At 32.3% G+C, this 15,161-nt stretch overlaps 1 protein-coding gene across 1 annotated transcript; it reads right to left on the bottom strand.

Moving 5' to 3' along the window:
* Positions 1–3,522: 3,522 nt before the first annotated feature.
* On the bottom strand, positions 3,523–6,080 carry LOC107483827 (uncharacterized). The gene is made up of 4 exons (XM_016104445.1): positions 5,820–6,080; positions 5,535–5,699; positions 4,795–5,132; positions 3,523–3,832 (listed from the first exon to the last, which is right to left on the bottom strand). Exons 1-4 carry the CDS (start codon positions 6,078–6,080, stop codon positions 3,523–3,525), a joined length of 1,074 nt encoding a protein of 357 aa, XP_015959931.1.
* Positions 6,081–15,161: the final 9,081 nt, after the last annotated feature.

Genomic DNA, 15,161 nt, shown 5'->3' with positions numbered 1-15,161 from the left:
TGAAAAAGATGAAGTAGAGAGTGAGAAGATGAAGAGATGGCCGAAGAGGTTAGAGACTGGGGAGAGGTTACAACCGTATTAAATGTTGAGTGGAGAGGTGATCATTTAAAATAAAGTGAATTTAATGAAACGGTTATCAATCAAGGAAATTTTAAAAATTGAATAAGTAACGGAAATATCTTTTACTTGAAATATGGGAGAGAATAAGGAAAAATATTTTGATTTGACAAGAACTTGATGTGTGGATAATTGGTTGTTATAGAATTTCACAATTGAAATCTCGTTGCAAGTATAGTTTGTAAACCAACAAACAATCCTCTCATGCAAAAATTTGGTTGTCACAAGTAACAAACCCCAATAAAATAACCGAAGTATTCAAACATCGGGTCGTCTCTCAAGGAATTGCAGAGAAGTGTTCTTGTTATTGGTTATAAAATGCATATTTTGGGGTTTTGATAAGAGACATAAAAGGTAAATGACAAGAAAGTAAATGAAACTCAAATGATAAAAGGTCTTGGCAAGGGTTGATGGTTAATGATCTGTATCCTTGTTACTAACCACAACAAGATAATTGCAAAGATTAATCCCATTAAGTCATCCTCGAACAAGTAAAGGAAAGTCAAATGAACTACACCAATCCTAATCCATAAGTCCTAAGTTTTTCACTAATTAATTTAGGGAAAGCTAGAGTCAATGGACACCAATTATCAAAAGACTTGGACATTAGCAACTCAATTACACCTAAGTTACCGTCCCAAGCCAAGAACACAAAAATTTACTCTAACAACCTTCCAAGCATTTAATCAAACACTTGGAAGCATAAAAGGAAAGCAAAGTTAAATTGCAAGAGAAACAAATCTACAACTACTCAATTGCAAGGAAATTAACAACAACAACTCAAGTCAACAATAAAGGAAATCAAACATAAATTGCATTAAAAGGAAAATAGAAGGAACAAGAGTGCATCAACAACAAAGTAAACAATTACAAGAAGTTAAATATGAAACTAGAGAAAGGAAAGGTAGAAGAACAAGAAATTAGAGAGAAAAAGTAAATCAAAGCATGAATTAACCCTAGATCTAAGAAATTCTAATCTACATCTAACCTAATTCTAGAGAGAAGAGAGAGCTTCTCTCTCTAGAAACTAACTAAAGCATGATAGAACTCCACTATGTGCTAATGTGTGTTGATCCCCTTTGAATTCTGCATGCAATAGGCTCAGAAATGAGTTGGATCTGGGCCTGGAAAACCCAGAAATCGCCCCCAGCGGATTCAATTTAAGTGGGTCACGTGCAAGCACCGACGCGTACGCATGAGTCATGCGTACGCGTCGATGACATTTTCTATCCACGTGTACGCACTGTCGCGCATACGCGTCGCCATGTGACTTCACTTTCCACGTGTGCGCGTCTGCTGCGCGTGCGCGTCGATCTCAGCATCCCAAATCTTTGATTTTCCATGATTTCTCCATTTTGCATGCTTTTCTCTTCATTCCTTTGATCCATTCCTAGTCTTTTCAACCTGAATTCACTAACAAACACATCAAGGCATCTAGTGGAATCAAAGATGAATTAAGGTTAGCAACTTAAGGGCCTAAAAAGCATGTTTTCAAACTTAAGCACAAATTTGGAGAAAGTCATGAAACTATGCTATTTCATTGAATAAATGTGGGAAAAGTGGGTAAAATCCACCTAAATTAGGCACAAAATGTACCACGAAATAGTGGTGCATCAAAACTCCCCATATAAAGATATGATGTGATAACCTCCAAAAAAAATTATTAAAAAATATGAAAAAATAAAAACGGGCCAGAATCATGGAGTGGGTCCAAGGGAGTTTGGTTGGGCTCAAGTTTAATGACGCCAAGGTTCAGTCTCCCCCTGCTTCATGGCTTGTTTCTCACATACCGAGATTTATCTCCCTGCTTCCTACGAGACAAAACAAACAGAATCATTAAAATAATAATTTTTCAACAGAACTCAATTCTAACATTCCCAGATTGTTCCTTAATGAACATAACTTATCTTCACACAAAGGTTTAGTAAATTTGTCAGCCAGTTGCTCTTTGGATTTCACAAATTGAATATTAATAGTACCTTTTTGCACATGTTCTCTAATGAAATGATATCTAACTTCAATGTGCTTAGTTCTAGAGTGCAGAACAGGATTTTTAGAAATGTTTGTTGCACTCATATTATCAGAAAATAAAGACATACTATTGATCTTCAATTTATAATCCTCTAATTGAGTTTTTAACTAAATTAATTGAGAACAACAAGCAGTAGCAGATATGTATTCAGCTTTTGCCGAGGATAGTGCAACAATGACTTGTTTCTTGCTTAACCACATGTTGAGTGAGCTTCCAAGGAAGCAACACATTCTGGATGTACTTCTTCTATCCACTCGATCACCCGCATAATTTGCAACACAAAACTCATCAGATTTAGGATACCATAAGCCAAAATCACAAGTTTCCTTAATGTATCTAATGATTCTCTTAACAGCTAAAAGATGGGATTCTTTTGGGTGAGATTGAAATCTTGAACATACACCCACACTTTGAACAATATCCGGTCTAGAGGATATAAGATACATGAGTGAGCCTATCATCCCTCTATACCGTGCTTCATCCACATCTTTGCCATTTTCATCCTTATCAAGTTTAGTGTTTGGATGCATAGGTGTTCCCATTGGTTTGGAGTTTTCAAGGCCAAATTTCTTGACTAATTCTTTTACATATTTACCTTGGTGAATAAAAATACCACTAGGAGTTTGTTTGATTTGAAGACCAAGAAAAAAGGTTAATTTACCCATTAAACTCATCTCAAACTCACTAGTCATAAGTTTTCCAAACTCCTCACACAATGTTTCATGGGCCGAACCAAACACAATATCATCCACATAAACTTGAACAAGAAGAATATCATTATTAGATACTTTTATAAATAAATTTGTATCGTTGGTTCTCCTTTGAAAATGATTTTTCAGCAAGAAGGCACTAAGCCTTTCATACCAAGCTCTTGGAGCTTGCCTAAGGCCATAAAGAACCTTTGAAAGTTTAAAAACATGACTTGAAAATTCTTTACTTTCAAAACCAGGGAGTTGAGCCACAAATACTTCTCTATCTATAAAGCCATTAAGGAAAGCACATTTAACATCCATTTGGAACATCTTAAAACCCTTATGGGCAGCATAGGAAAGAAGCAACCTAATTGCTTCCATTCTAGCTACCGGGACAAATGACTCATCAAAATCAATTCCTTCCTCTTGATTGTAACCTTGGGCTACTAATCTAGCCTTTTTACGAACAACACTACCATCCTCACCCAATTTATTTTTAAAGATCCACTTTGTACCAGTTACTTTCTTACCATTTGGATTTAGTACAAGTGTCCAAACCTCATTCTTTTCAAATTGAGCTAGCTCTTCTTCCATGGCTTTAACCAATGAGGGGTCTTCAAGAGCTTGCTTCACGTTGAGAGGCTCCAATTGGGACAAGAAAGCAATATTGCTTTGTTCAACTTACTTCTTGCTTGATGATCTTGTAGTTATGCCTTGATATGGATCACCAATGATGAAGTCATGATGGTATCCTTTCAGAAACTTCCATTCTCGTGGCCTTTGAGGTAAGGTTCTGCCTTGATGAGCTTCACTAGACTGTACTGTTCTGGATTCTCTGGCTTGTTCAGGAGACAAAGCTGAAATGTCTCCTTCATCCTGATGAGACATTTCTAAACAGTCAGGTTCATCACTTGGGACAGTTTTGGAATTTTCTTGACTTGGTTGATTGTTCATATCAACTTCACTTCCTGCATCATCATCTAAAGAGGCACTGGAAATTGAATTAGTATCACAAAAAGACACATGTATGGATTCCTCTATGATTCTATGTTCCTTGAGGTAAATCCTAAAAGCTTTACTAGTGGTGGAGTATCCAACAAACATTCATTCATAGGATTTTTGATCAAATTTTCCAAGATTTTCTTTATTGTTAAGTACAAAACATTTGCATCCAAATATGTGGAAATACTTAAGATTAGGTGGGGTTCCTTTCCAAAGCTCATATGGAGTTTTCTTTAAACCTTTCCGAATGATGGTTCTATTCAAAATATAACAAGCTATATTTACAGCTTCTGCCCACAAAAATTTTGGTACATCATTTTCACACAGCATTGCCCTAGTCATTTCTTAAAGGCTTCTATTCCTTCTTTCAACTACACCATTTTGTTGAGAAGTTTTAGGGCATGAGAAGTTATGTGCAATACCAAAATCATCACATAATTTTTCAAAATCTTGATTTTCAAATTCTTTTTCATGATCACTTCTCAAGTGGCATATTTTCAAATCCTTTTTATTTTGAATCTTTTTACAAAGAGTGGAAAAAGCATGGAAAGCATAATTTTTATGAGCTAGGAAGAGAATCCAACCGAATCTAGAGTAGTCATCCACCACCACCAAACTATAATGTTTACCTCCTAAGCTTTGAGTTCTAGTTGGACCAAAAAGATCAATATGCAACATTTCTAATGGCCTCTTGGTGGAAATTCCATCTTTTGGTTTAAAGGAGAATTTAACTTATTTGCCTAGTTGACAAGGATCACAAGTAATATCCTTATCAAATTTAATATTAGAAATTCTTCTCACCAAGTTTTTCTTAACAAGCTTAGAAATTTGGTACATACTTGCATGACCCAATTTCTTATGCCAAAGCCATTTTTAGATTCAAGAGATGTAAAACATGTTACTTTTTGATCCTTTAAATCCTCTAGAGTTAATCCATACACATTATTGCACCTTTTAGCCTCAAACAAAATGTCACCGGTTTTTTCACAAACAACCAAGCAATCCAATTTTCTAAAGATAACTTCATAACTAAGATCACATAATTGGCTAATGCTTAGTAGGTTGTGTTTCAACCCATCAACAAGTAAGACATCATTAATAAAGGAAGAGAAGTTCTTACCAACTTTACCTTTGGCCACTATTTTACCATTTCCGTTATCACCGAAAGTGACAAAGCCTCCATCATACTCATCAAGCTTGATAAAGAACGTTACCTTTCCGGTCATATGCCTAGAACACCCACTATCCATATACCACATGTTATCCTTTCTTTTGGATGCTAGGTAAACCTACAAAACAAGCTCAAGTGACCTTATGTATCTAAATTTTTTTGGATCCTTTGATGTCAAACCATCTCCTTTGTCCCAAGCCATTATAATCACAAACAATTTTGTAAAACTTTTTTCCAATTATTCTTTCACTAAAGAAGCACTGAATGGGAAATGACCATTCCGTTTGCAAAATCCACAAAATCTTTGAGTTGCTGTTTTTCTTAAGCTTGTTGGGTTTTGAAACCTTATGTCACTAGAAGATGATGCCATGTTAGTAAAAGAAGGTTTTTCCACAGATTTTGTAGTTTTATGAAAACCCAAACCAGCTTTATTATAAAGAGGTTTTTGACTAGCCAAAAGTTGATTTAAGTTTTCAGAACTTTGAGCAAAGGTGGCTAAGTCTTCTTTAAGTATTTTTACCTCTTTAAGAAACTTCTCATTTTCTTCAAAACAGTTAAGATATGCAACTACAGAATGCTGTTTTTCACAAGCTTTTATTTCAGCTTTCAACCGTTTGTTTTCTTTAACAGGATCAACAGCGGTTTCAACCTCTCTCAATTTTTCTTTTAGAAAACCATTTCCTGCCTTCATAATTTCTATTTAAGACTCAAGATCTTGGTTTTCACTTAGGAAACATTTGATCTTTCCAGAAAGATGATCAATCATGAGATGAAGGTTTTCAGTGTCAGGGTTATGAAAAACTACCTGCTCTACGTGATTGGCTATGAGGCAGGTTTGAGACTTAGTTTCAGATTCTTCATCTTCATCAGAGTCATTTTCCAAGTCTTCCCAAGATGCCATGAGTCCTTTCTTCTTTCCCTTTTTTGCCTTCTCCTCCTTCTTCAGTTTAGGGCAATCAGTCTTGAAGTGTCCGGCTTCTTTGCAATTGTAGCAAATCACTTTATTGAGATCCCTCTTTGGCTTTCTTGAGTTGCTTCCCTTGTTTCGTTCCTTCAGCTTTACCATTTTCCTGAATTTCTTAGCAAACAAAACAAAATCATTTTCAGAAGAGTTATCACTGGATTCATCATCCAGAGGTTCAGAAATAGATTTGAGAGCAATTCCTTTTTTTGTATCTTTTTTCAAATAAGTGTTTTCAAACGCAAGCAAATTTCCTCTCAAATCATCATATGTCATATTATCAATGTTGCTACTTTCGGCTATCACTATAGCTTTTGTTTCCCATTCTTTTTTGAGACATCTCAAAATTCTCCTCACAAGTACAGATTTAGGATATGTGATTCCCATAGCATCCAAGCTATTGATGATGATGTTGAATCTTTCGAACAACTCATCTATCGTTTCTCCTTTCTTCATTGAGAACATTTCATACTCTCTGTTTAGCATGTCTATTCTGGTATTTTTCACTAAGGTTGTGCCTTCATGAGTGATTTGAAGTTTGTCCTAGATTTTCTTTGCTGTTGTGCATCTTGATACCCGTCAGTACTCCTCGAAACTGACCGCACAGTTGAGCAAGTTGACATTGACGTTGAGCTCTACTTTCTTTATGTCTTCCTCAGTCCACTCGGCTTCACGCTTGAGAGTAACCACACCATCAGCTCCTGTAGTGGTTGGAAATTATGGACCTTCAAGGATTATTTTCCAAAGTCTGCAATCTATGGACTAAATAAATATCTTCATTCTTTCTTTTCAGTAACTGTAGTTCTTTCCATTGAAGAGTGGAGGTCTGTTGCTTGACTGCCCTTCTGTCAGAGTTTAGGCAACCAAATTTGAGCCACTATTAGCCGCCATCAGGATCTTTTCTCCAAGCTGCAAAGCTTGATCTCTATGAGATCAAGCTCTGATACCAATTGATGGTAATCAGTGGCTAAGAGAAGGGGGGTTGAATCTTAGCCTCTTTTTGCTGAGTGTCACTTTCTAGCTTCAAGAGATTTTTCTGCTTTTTGTCTCATAACCAGTCATGAGACATTTTCTTTTTGTCTCGTAACCAGTCAGGAGATGTTTCTCAATTTTGTCTCCTACGTAATAGAAACAGAAATAGAGTAGAAGAGAAAAAGAGAATCACACCAAGAAGTATCCTGGTTCAATTGTTAAGTGCAATGCAGCCTACGTCTAGTCTCCATCATAACAGTGACAGAATTTTACTATAATCAAACTGATTACAGACACCAATTCTTCCCTAGAAACTACCCTTTTTTATCCAGGACAAGTCCAGAATCTATCCCCAATCCTGAACTTAACTTGGTCACCTACTAAGCTTTCAACTGCTAAATGCTAACCCAACTTACAAGGAGATTCCCACAGAATCATGATACACAACAAATAGATGTACAAAGGACCTCTAAGAAATCTATGGCTTTTTCTTTATTTTGTACATTCTACCTTTTTCCTCTCACTGAATTTTTCTTACAAATCTCACACTGTTTGCCTTTTTCACCATGAGACTCAAACAGACAAAACTAAAGAAAATACAACATAAAACCCATTGAAGGAAAAGAACTTCTGTTAGCTTGGGTAGCTATGAGAACTCTGTTCTTACTCTCCTTGTCTCAAGCCTTGACCGTTCACTCTTATTATAGAAGGAGAAGCTTCCAAGGTTGAAACGGTTCAACCGAGCCAACTTCTTCTTCTTCAATCCAAAAAGGCTGATTCAGATAGAGAGAAGAGAGAGGAAAAACCGAAAGCAAATCAACATGCAATTACCTCTCTCTCATCCCTTCTCGTCAAGCTTTATCAATTTGAGCCTTCTATCTTGACTTTGTCCCCAAGAAAGAATTCTTACCCTTGATGAACCCTTGATCCTTGACAGCTCCATTTGTTTTATTTTTACTTCTTCCTCTACGTAGCTACAGTAGCTACCTTCTGTGATGGAGGAACAAAAGTGGAAACAAGCTTCACCTCAGAGATCTTCTTCTCTGACCTAATCGGATTTCTTCTACTTTAGGCATGGAGATCATGAAGCTTCTTCTCCACATCTTACCTTTAGTGGAAAAGATCTTAGCCATGCCATACTGTAGATCTTCTTTTTGCAAGAGCTATCATCACCTTGGCCACTTGCTTGTTCATAGCTTCTATGTGATTATCTCTGATAGCTTCTTCTATCTTTATCTCTGATGGAAGTGACAATCTAAAAACAAGAGAGAGAAGAGAGAGAAAAGAAAAGGAAACTCTAGAAGCTATGAATGCAATTAAATCAAATTAAATCCCACTTCCATTCCCCTATGCCTAGTAACGTGTAAAGCATTAAAAGCAATCAAATCAATTTGAACTTTGTCTTTCTTGTTACCAATGCATGCAATAAATCCAAGTTAATTAAATTTTGAATTCTATAACCCATTGAAAGAAAGTAATCGTGGAAAGCATGCACCATTTCCTTTCTCTTTTCTTTAATTTTGGACCAACCCTTTTGTTTGATCAAAAGAAAATTGTTTTGGGCTTCTCATTATTTCTCTGGCCCAATTAATATTTGGTGACGTAACAAACAATTCAGCCATAATACTTAAAACATTTTTGTACCAAAGACTGAAAGTTTCCTCAACACATTGGACTATGATATTTTTAGCCCAAAAGCCAAATATGCACATTAGCAAAATTATTAATCAACCAAATGAAATTAACAACTTAATAATTTTGTAATTAATTATTTTTAACAATGTTTGATCATCATCATATTTTAAAATTTTTCAAACTCAACAAATAATAAATTAACATATTTCAATATGATAAAAACATAGATAAATATAAATAAAATTTAAATTTAATCTTAAAAGACTAACATAAATCTCTTCATTAATTTTAGAAAATTAAAATATCCTTTTAGAATTAAAATTTTTTAAGTATTGCTATAAGTTAGATATTAGAAATTAATTATAAAAATATTAAAATAAGTTTTAATCAATTTTAAAATAATTTTTTAATCAATTTTAAAAAACAAAAATACCCATTTTGGATTATGTGTAAAAAACTACAATACTCCTTGAAATTAATGTTGCTTAATTTGAATTAGAATTAGAAAACTTGTACTTAATTTGAAAAGACTAAAATACTTTATTTAATTATTTAAAAAACAAAAAATATCTTTTTATTTTGAAAGTATATTATATATTAGAAATTTGGATTTGATTTTACTAAACTATTAATTTGATTAATTTTAAAAGAATAAAGTATAGGTTTAAATTAATGTTGTTAAATATATTAGAAAGGGTCGTTATCCCGTAAAGATGTAATTTCATAAAGATTTACAGATATTCCTCTTCAGATAACAGTAACGTAATACGTGTATAATATCTATCTTTGGAGAAGTATATCATGCTAGAAGCCACTAGTTCTTTCAGCTTGGCTAGTCGATCAGTGTTATTGGTCTCCGTTAATATAGCATGGAGATGTGGCCGCTGTTTGGATGGGTTTATTATAAATTTTTTTAATTTTACGAAATTGGGGGCATTTTTTATTATGTGCCTCTAAGCGTACATATCCACTCTAAGGTTTACCTTTTACAGCAACATGTATTTAACCCTCTTTTTAAATGTCCAAAAAAAAAATACCCCTCTTTTATTTTAATGGATTTGCAACATTTCAAAATACCAAAAATAAAAAATTTAGTAAAAAATATTTATAAAAGAAAGTTTACACTTCTTTAATTTATAAGGCTCTAATATTTCTAAATTAGGTTTAAGTCTTATTTAAGTTATATTAATTGTTGATATTCAAATTTTATGAAATTTTTAAAATAAAATTTTTATATAAAAATATTTATAAAAATAAATTATATATTTTGAAGACTAATCATATTTTACAATAATAAAATATAATTATAATAATAATTATGCTATATGTACATAAAAAGTAACTACCCGTATAGAATATATATTGAAATACAAAAATATTTTGAAAATGAATTAAACAATAAATATATTTATACACAAATACATAATGGTTAATAAACAATTTTATAGCTAATTTTTATGCAATATAATATTTTTATTATAAAAATTATTAGAGTTTATTTATCTTGTATCCTAAAGATACATATTAAGATTACAAATTGAGAATATTTTTGTTGAAAATACAAAAAATTTAAGTTTTTAATGTCTTTATTTTGCAGTTATTAAATAAAAAAAAATTTAAAATCTTTCACTAATACTAAGTTTGTCATATGTCTTTAGGACATATATTAGCTAAACCCAAATTATTATTATGTTATATATATTTTGTCCCCACTATCAAAATTTTCTGGATCTGTCACTGATTAGAATCATTGTTAATTAAAAAATATAAGTAGACCTAGTGATACTAACACAAAAAATAAGTGTTCTAAATTATAAAGGCAAAAACAATGACAAACTTTACTCATATCAAATAATCATATAAAATAAAAATCAATTTATTTATATGGTGCCATCGCATCCATTTCCAGCCACTCTGAGTTTTAAAATAAAAAAAGTTTAATTATTCTGTTGGTTCCTATAGTTTCACCAAATTTACAATAGGTCTCCATACTCTTTTTTTTTCAATTGAGTCCCTTCACTGCTTTTAATTTTGTAATTAGAAACTTTTCATATTAAAAACGTTAAGATTAACAAAATATTTCTCTCAAAAAATATGTAGTCAATGATCTAATTAGATTCTTAATTTTGGATATCTTAAATTTGCGAATATTCTGTTAACTCTAACCCTTAAATTTGCGAGTATTCTGACATTTTTGACATTATTAAGGACTTAATTACAAAATTAAAAGTAATAAAAGGACTCAATTGCAAGAAAAAAGAAATATAAGGACCTAAATTTTTTCCGTTAACTCTAACATTTTTACCTCTTTCTAAGTTGCTGTATTGATCTCTTCTGAGTTAACTCTTCGAGCTGTGTGCTTCCCAAGCTTGTCATTTTACTTTCTTCAATTAACTCCCAAATTAAGAATTTCAAAGCTGATCATTTTACTTGACCAAAGACCTCAGATTAGCAAAGAGAAATGTTTCAATGGTAATCCCAAATCTAAACCCTTGAGCAAGTGCTTTGTCCTCAAAAAATAATTTTAGCTTTTGATTCATAACAGTGATTATCAGAGAACACTTTCTCCATTTATCCCAAATTAGAGTTGCAGAGATTTAGAAAAGATGTAAAAAAATAAATTGCATATAAATGGAAATAAATCACCTTTATCCTCTAACTTAGCTTAGCTTGCTTTGATTTGGGTGATTAGTCACTACCTTTTGAGTTTTACCCCCTCTCTCATAGTTGTAAGAACCGGACCGGACCGGCCGGTTCGACCGGAAAACCGGTGAACCGGACCCAGAACCGGTCCGGTTGAGTAATGTAACCGGATAAGGAATAGAACCGTTTTAAACCGGGTTGAACCGGCCAATTTTGATGAAAACCGGAAAACCGACGATTTCTGGTTAACCGACCGGTTCAGAAAAAACTTTTTTTTTTTATTCTTTTTCCAAAACAACGTCGTTTTGGTTTTTTTTTTTAAAAAAAAGAAAAGCCCTACGGGCTACCACCCCCACGCCCCACCCGATCCCACTCATCCCAGTTTAAAAGCCCTACGGGCTACCACCCCCACGCCCCACCCGATCCCAATTTCCAGTTCCAATTTCCCTCCCCTTTTGGCTATTCCCCCAACCCTAACGGCGAAACCCTACCAGCCCTCCGCCAGTCCGCCGCCCTCGCCTCACTCACCCAGCCCCAGCCCGTCATCCTCTTCGTCTCACCGCCGGTCTGAGCTCCGAAGAAACCAACTCAACCAACTCAGCCCGTCATCCTCTCCGAAGTCCGAACAGCAGACCCGCCACCCGCGAACTCGCTGGTCGGCCGCGCGCAGTCGAACTCGCCAGTCGCCATTCCAGTGCCGTCGCCCTCGCTCAGTCGCCCTTCCCGTCGCCCTTCTGCTCTAGTGCTACTGCTCTGTGACTCTGTCAACAGGTAAGATCCACTGCTCCAGATCTGTAATCTGCTTCTGCTCTGTTCTGCACTTGAAGTTTCATGATTGTTGTGTACACTCTGCTCTGTTCTGTTACTGTAAGTTCTGTTAAGCTGAATTTCCTTGTTGACTTTGCTCTGTTCTGTTAAGCTGAATTTTCTTGTTGAATATGCTTGTTGAAATTTGAAACTGTTGAATACATTACACTTGAATATGCTTGTTGAATTTCCTTGTTGAATATGCTTGTTGAATATGCTTGTAATTGAATGTGCTTGTTGAATATGCTTGTTGAATATGCTTGTAATTTCCTTGTTGAATATGCTTGTAATTTGAAACTGTTGGATACTTGGATTAGGACATGAAATATGAAACTGTTGGCTGTTGCATTTTTCATGTTATTTAAATCAAATTTTTCATGTAAATCAATTTATGTTTTGTTGATTTGTACTGGAAATATGAAAGTGTTGGATTATATGCTTGATTTGAATCATGTCTTGCTGAATATGGAATTTAACTATTTAAGAATTCAATCTAAGGTTGCTGTCTTGCTGAATAGGGAATAGGAACTAGGGAATTCAAAATGAAACCAATCAGGATGTAGTTCCACATTTGTCAGATGAAGAGCAACTTGCCGACTTCGAAATCACTCCTTGGATTTAGTTTATCTGTTTATGAGTTGTTATCCATTTGTGTTTAATTAAGATACTAATGTACTAGTACTAAGTACTAACTACTTTCATGTTTATCTTTGTATTAATTATATTTAGACTTTGAAACTTGGTTGTTTTTAAAATGTTGGTGAAGAACTAACGATATGTATTTTGAATTTATTAAGTTTATGAATATTTTAGTATTTTTAGTATTTTATATTTTTTATTCATGTGAAACCGGTTTTACCGGTTCAACCAACGGTTTATCGGTTGAACCAATAAACCAGTAACCAGTAACATGACCGGTTCGATCACCGGTCCGGTTCTTACAACTATGCCCTCTCATTTTGGGTTGGATTCTTTGATTTATTATTTTTAGAGTTTGTTAACTAGAGAACTCACTAACTATCTTTGTTTCAATTATTCTATCTTATTGGGCTGCTGTTGTTGTATGTTTGGTCTGCAACATTAATCATAACAATTAAAAGCTAATTAGGTGTTTAACACATTAAATCAATATTTATCATCATCAATTGAATTAATTAATTTTTTAACTCAACAATTTTGGTTAACAATTATTTTTATATTTTACTATTAATTTTCTAATATCAATATATATTATTTTAATATTAAATAAAAAAAGTCTTGGTAAGATTATTTTTCGATATCAATATATATTAATTATTATACATATTAACAATGGTAAGATTTTTTTTATTTAATGTTAAAATAATATATATTGATATCGAAAAATTAATAGTAAAATATAAAAATAATTCTTAACAAAAATTTTGGTAAAATCACAATTTAATAATTAAAAGATTATTGAAGGGTAGATATCTTAGAAAAAATAATTTAATTATGAATTTTTTTAAAAGAGGCTATTTTAGAAAAAAATAATTTAATTATTAATTTATTTTAAAAATTTTGGTAAAATACAATTTAATTAATAAAAAAATTTATTAAAAGATATTTTAGTAAGTAAAATTTAATGATAAAAAAATAAAATTTTTACTAAAAAGTATTTTTGTAAAAAATAATTTATTTTTTTAAAATGGATAAAATTAATATTTGTTAACACAAAAAAATTAAAATGGATTAAAGATGGAGTTTTTTAAAAGTTATAAGAAAAGAGAATGTACATTTTACAAATAAAAAGAAGAGTATCATTTTAATATCTCTTAAGAAAAAAGAGTGGAATTTTCTCTTATTTATTTTTCAAACATTTTTTTAATAATTTTTATATATGTGGTTACTTTTATTAATTATTAGTGATAATGATTCTTAATAAGATAAATAAAACTTCGATAAATTTTTATTGAAATTTTATTCTCTAGATGCGTATTTTAGATCAAAATAAAAAAATTATTTTAGTCAATTATATAATTCTCTCACTGAATTAACATAATATTGATAAAAAAATTATTTTTTCTCTTTATTATGCTGAATCTTTATCAATTTTAAAATACTAAATACTCGTATTAGCAAGACACCTATGTAATTCACCTCAAAATTTATAATTCACCTCAAAATTTATAATCAAAACGATACTAAAGAAATCTACAAAACATATATATAAGTCAAATTATTTTACCTAAAAAGATGGTACAACACCTATGCTAAACAATTCTTTTATTGTTCAAAATATTTAAAGAAAATTATTATTACCAGGAGAGTTGAATTTCAGGTCTACACTGTCCCCAATTTTTTTACCTCTTGTTACAGAAAATATCCGACCCAAAGACACAAAGCAGTTCGTTTTCTGCACAAGCCAGCCATCTCTAGTTTCCAACAGTGTTGGACACTATCTCGCCAGTCGCCTCCAACTTCCCTTATACGTGTCTCTATCCTAACGACTACAATGGAATCTCTTTATATCTGTACAATCTAACATCTGTACATTATATTTTTTCTATTAGAAAACATAAATTTTATATTAGTTTTAAAAGACTAAAATATCCTATTTAAAATTAATTTTGAAGTCTAAAACACTCTTTTCAGGATTAAAGTTGTTCTTTTAGAAATTTGAAATTTATTTTAAAATTTAAAAACTGAAATATAGTATATAAGATTAATTTCAAAAAGACTTTAATGCTCTTTTAAAATTATGGTTGTGTTTTAGTGTAGAATTTGTGAATTATTATTATTATTTGAAGGTATTGAAAATGGTTGAATATATTCAATATTATTTTTTAAAAGGCACAAAAAAAAATATTATTTTTAAAAAAAATAAGTTGAAAAAAGTCATGTAGATATGCGATGCAATTTCGCGGAAATACTCAAAACAGGGTACTTAGAGGACAAAAGGGCTTTGATCGATATCTCTATCTTTTGGCATACACATTTATGCACCGTTTATTATGATTTGTCATCTTTATCATCATTATTATCAGCAGAAATTACTCTCTGGAATTAAACGTAGTTCCACTAGCTGTCATTTTGTTAAGTGCGAGTGTCAAATACAAATTATTTTCCCCCAGTTTTTGTCGGTATAACTATTATACTTATTAACTTAAA

The sequence above is a fragment of the Arachis duranensis genome, chromosome 4 (genome assembly GCF_000817695.3).
Source record: "Arachis duranensis cultivar V14167 chromosome 4, aradu.V14167.gnm2.J7QH, whole genome shotgun sequence".
NCBI classification, from domain to species: Eukaryota; Viridiplantae; Streptophyta; class Magnoliopsida; order Fabales; family Fabaceae; genus Arachis; species Arachis duranensis.
This window is presented reverse-complemented; position numbering and strand designations above follow the sequence as displayed.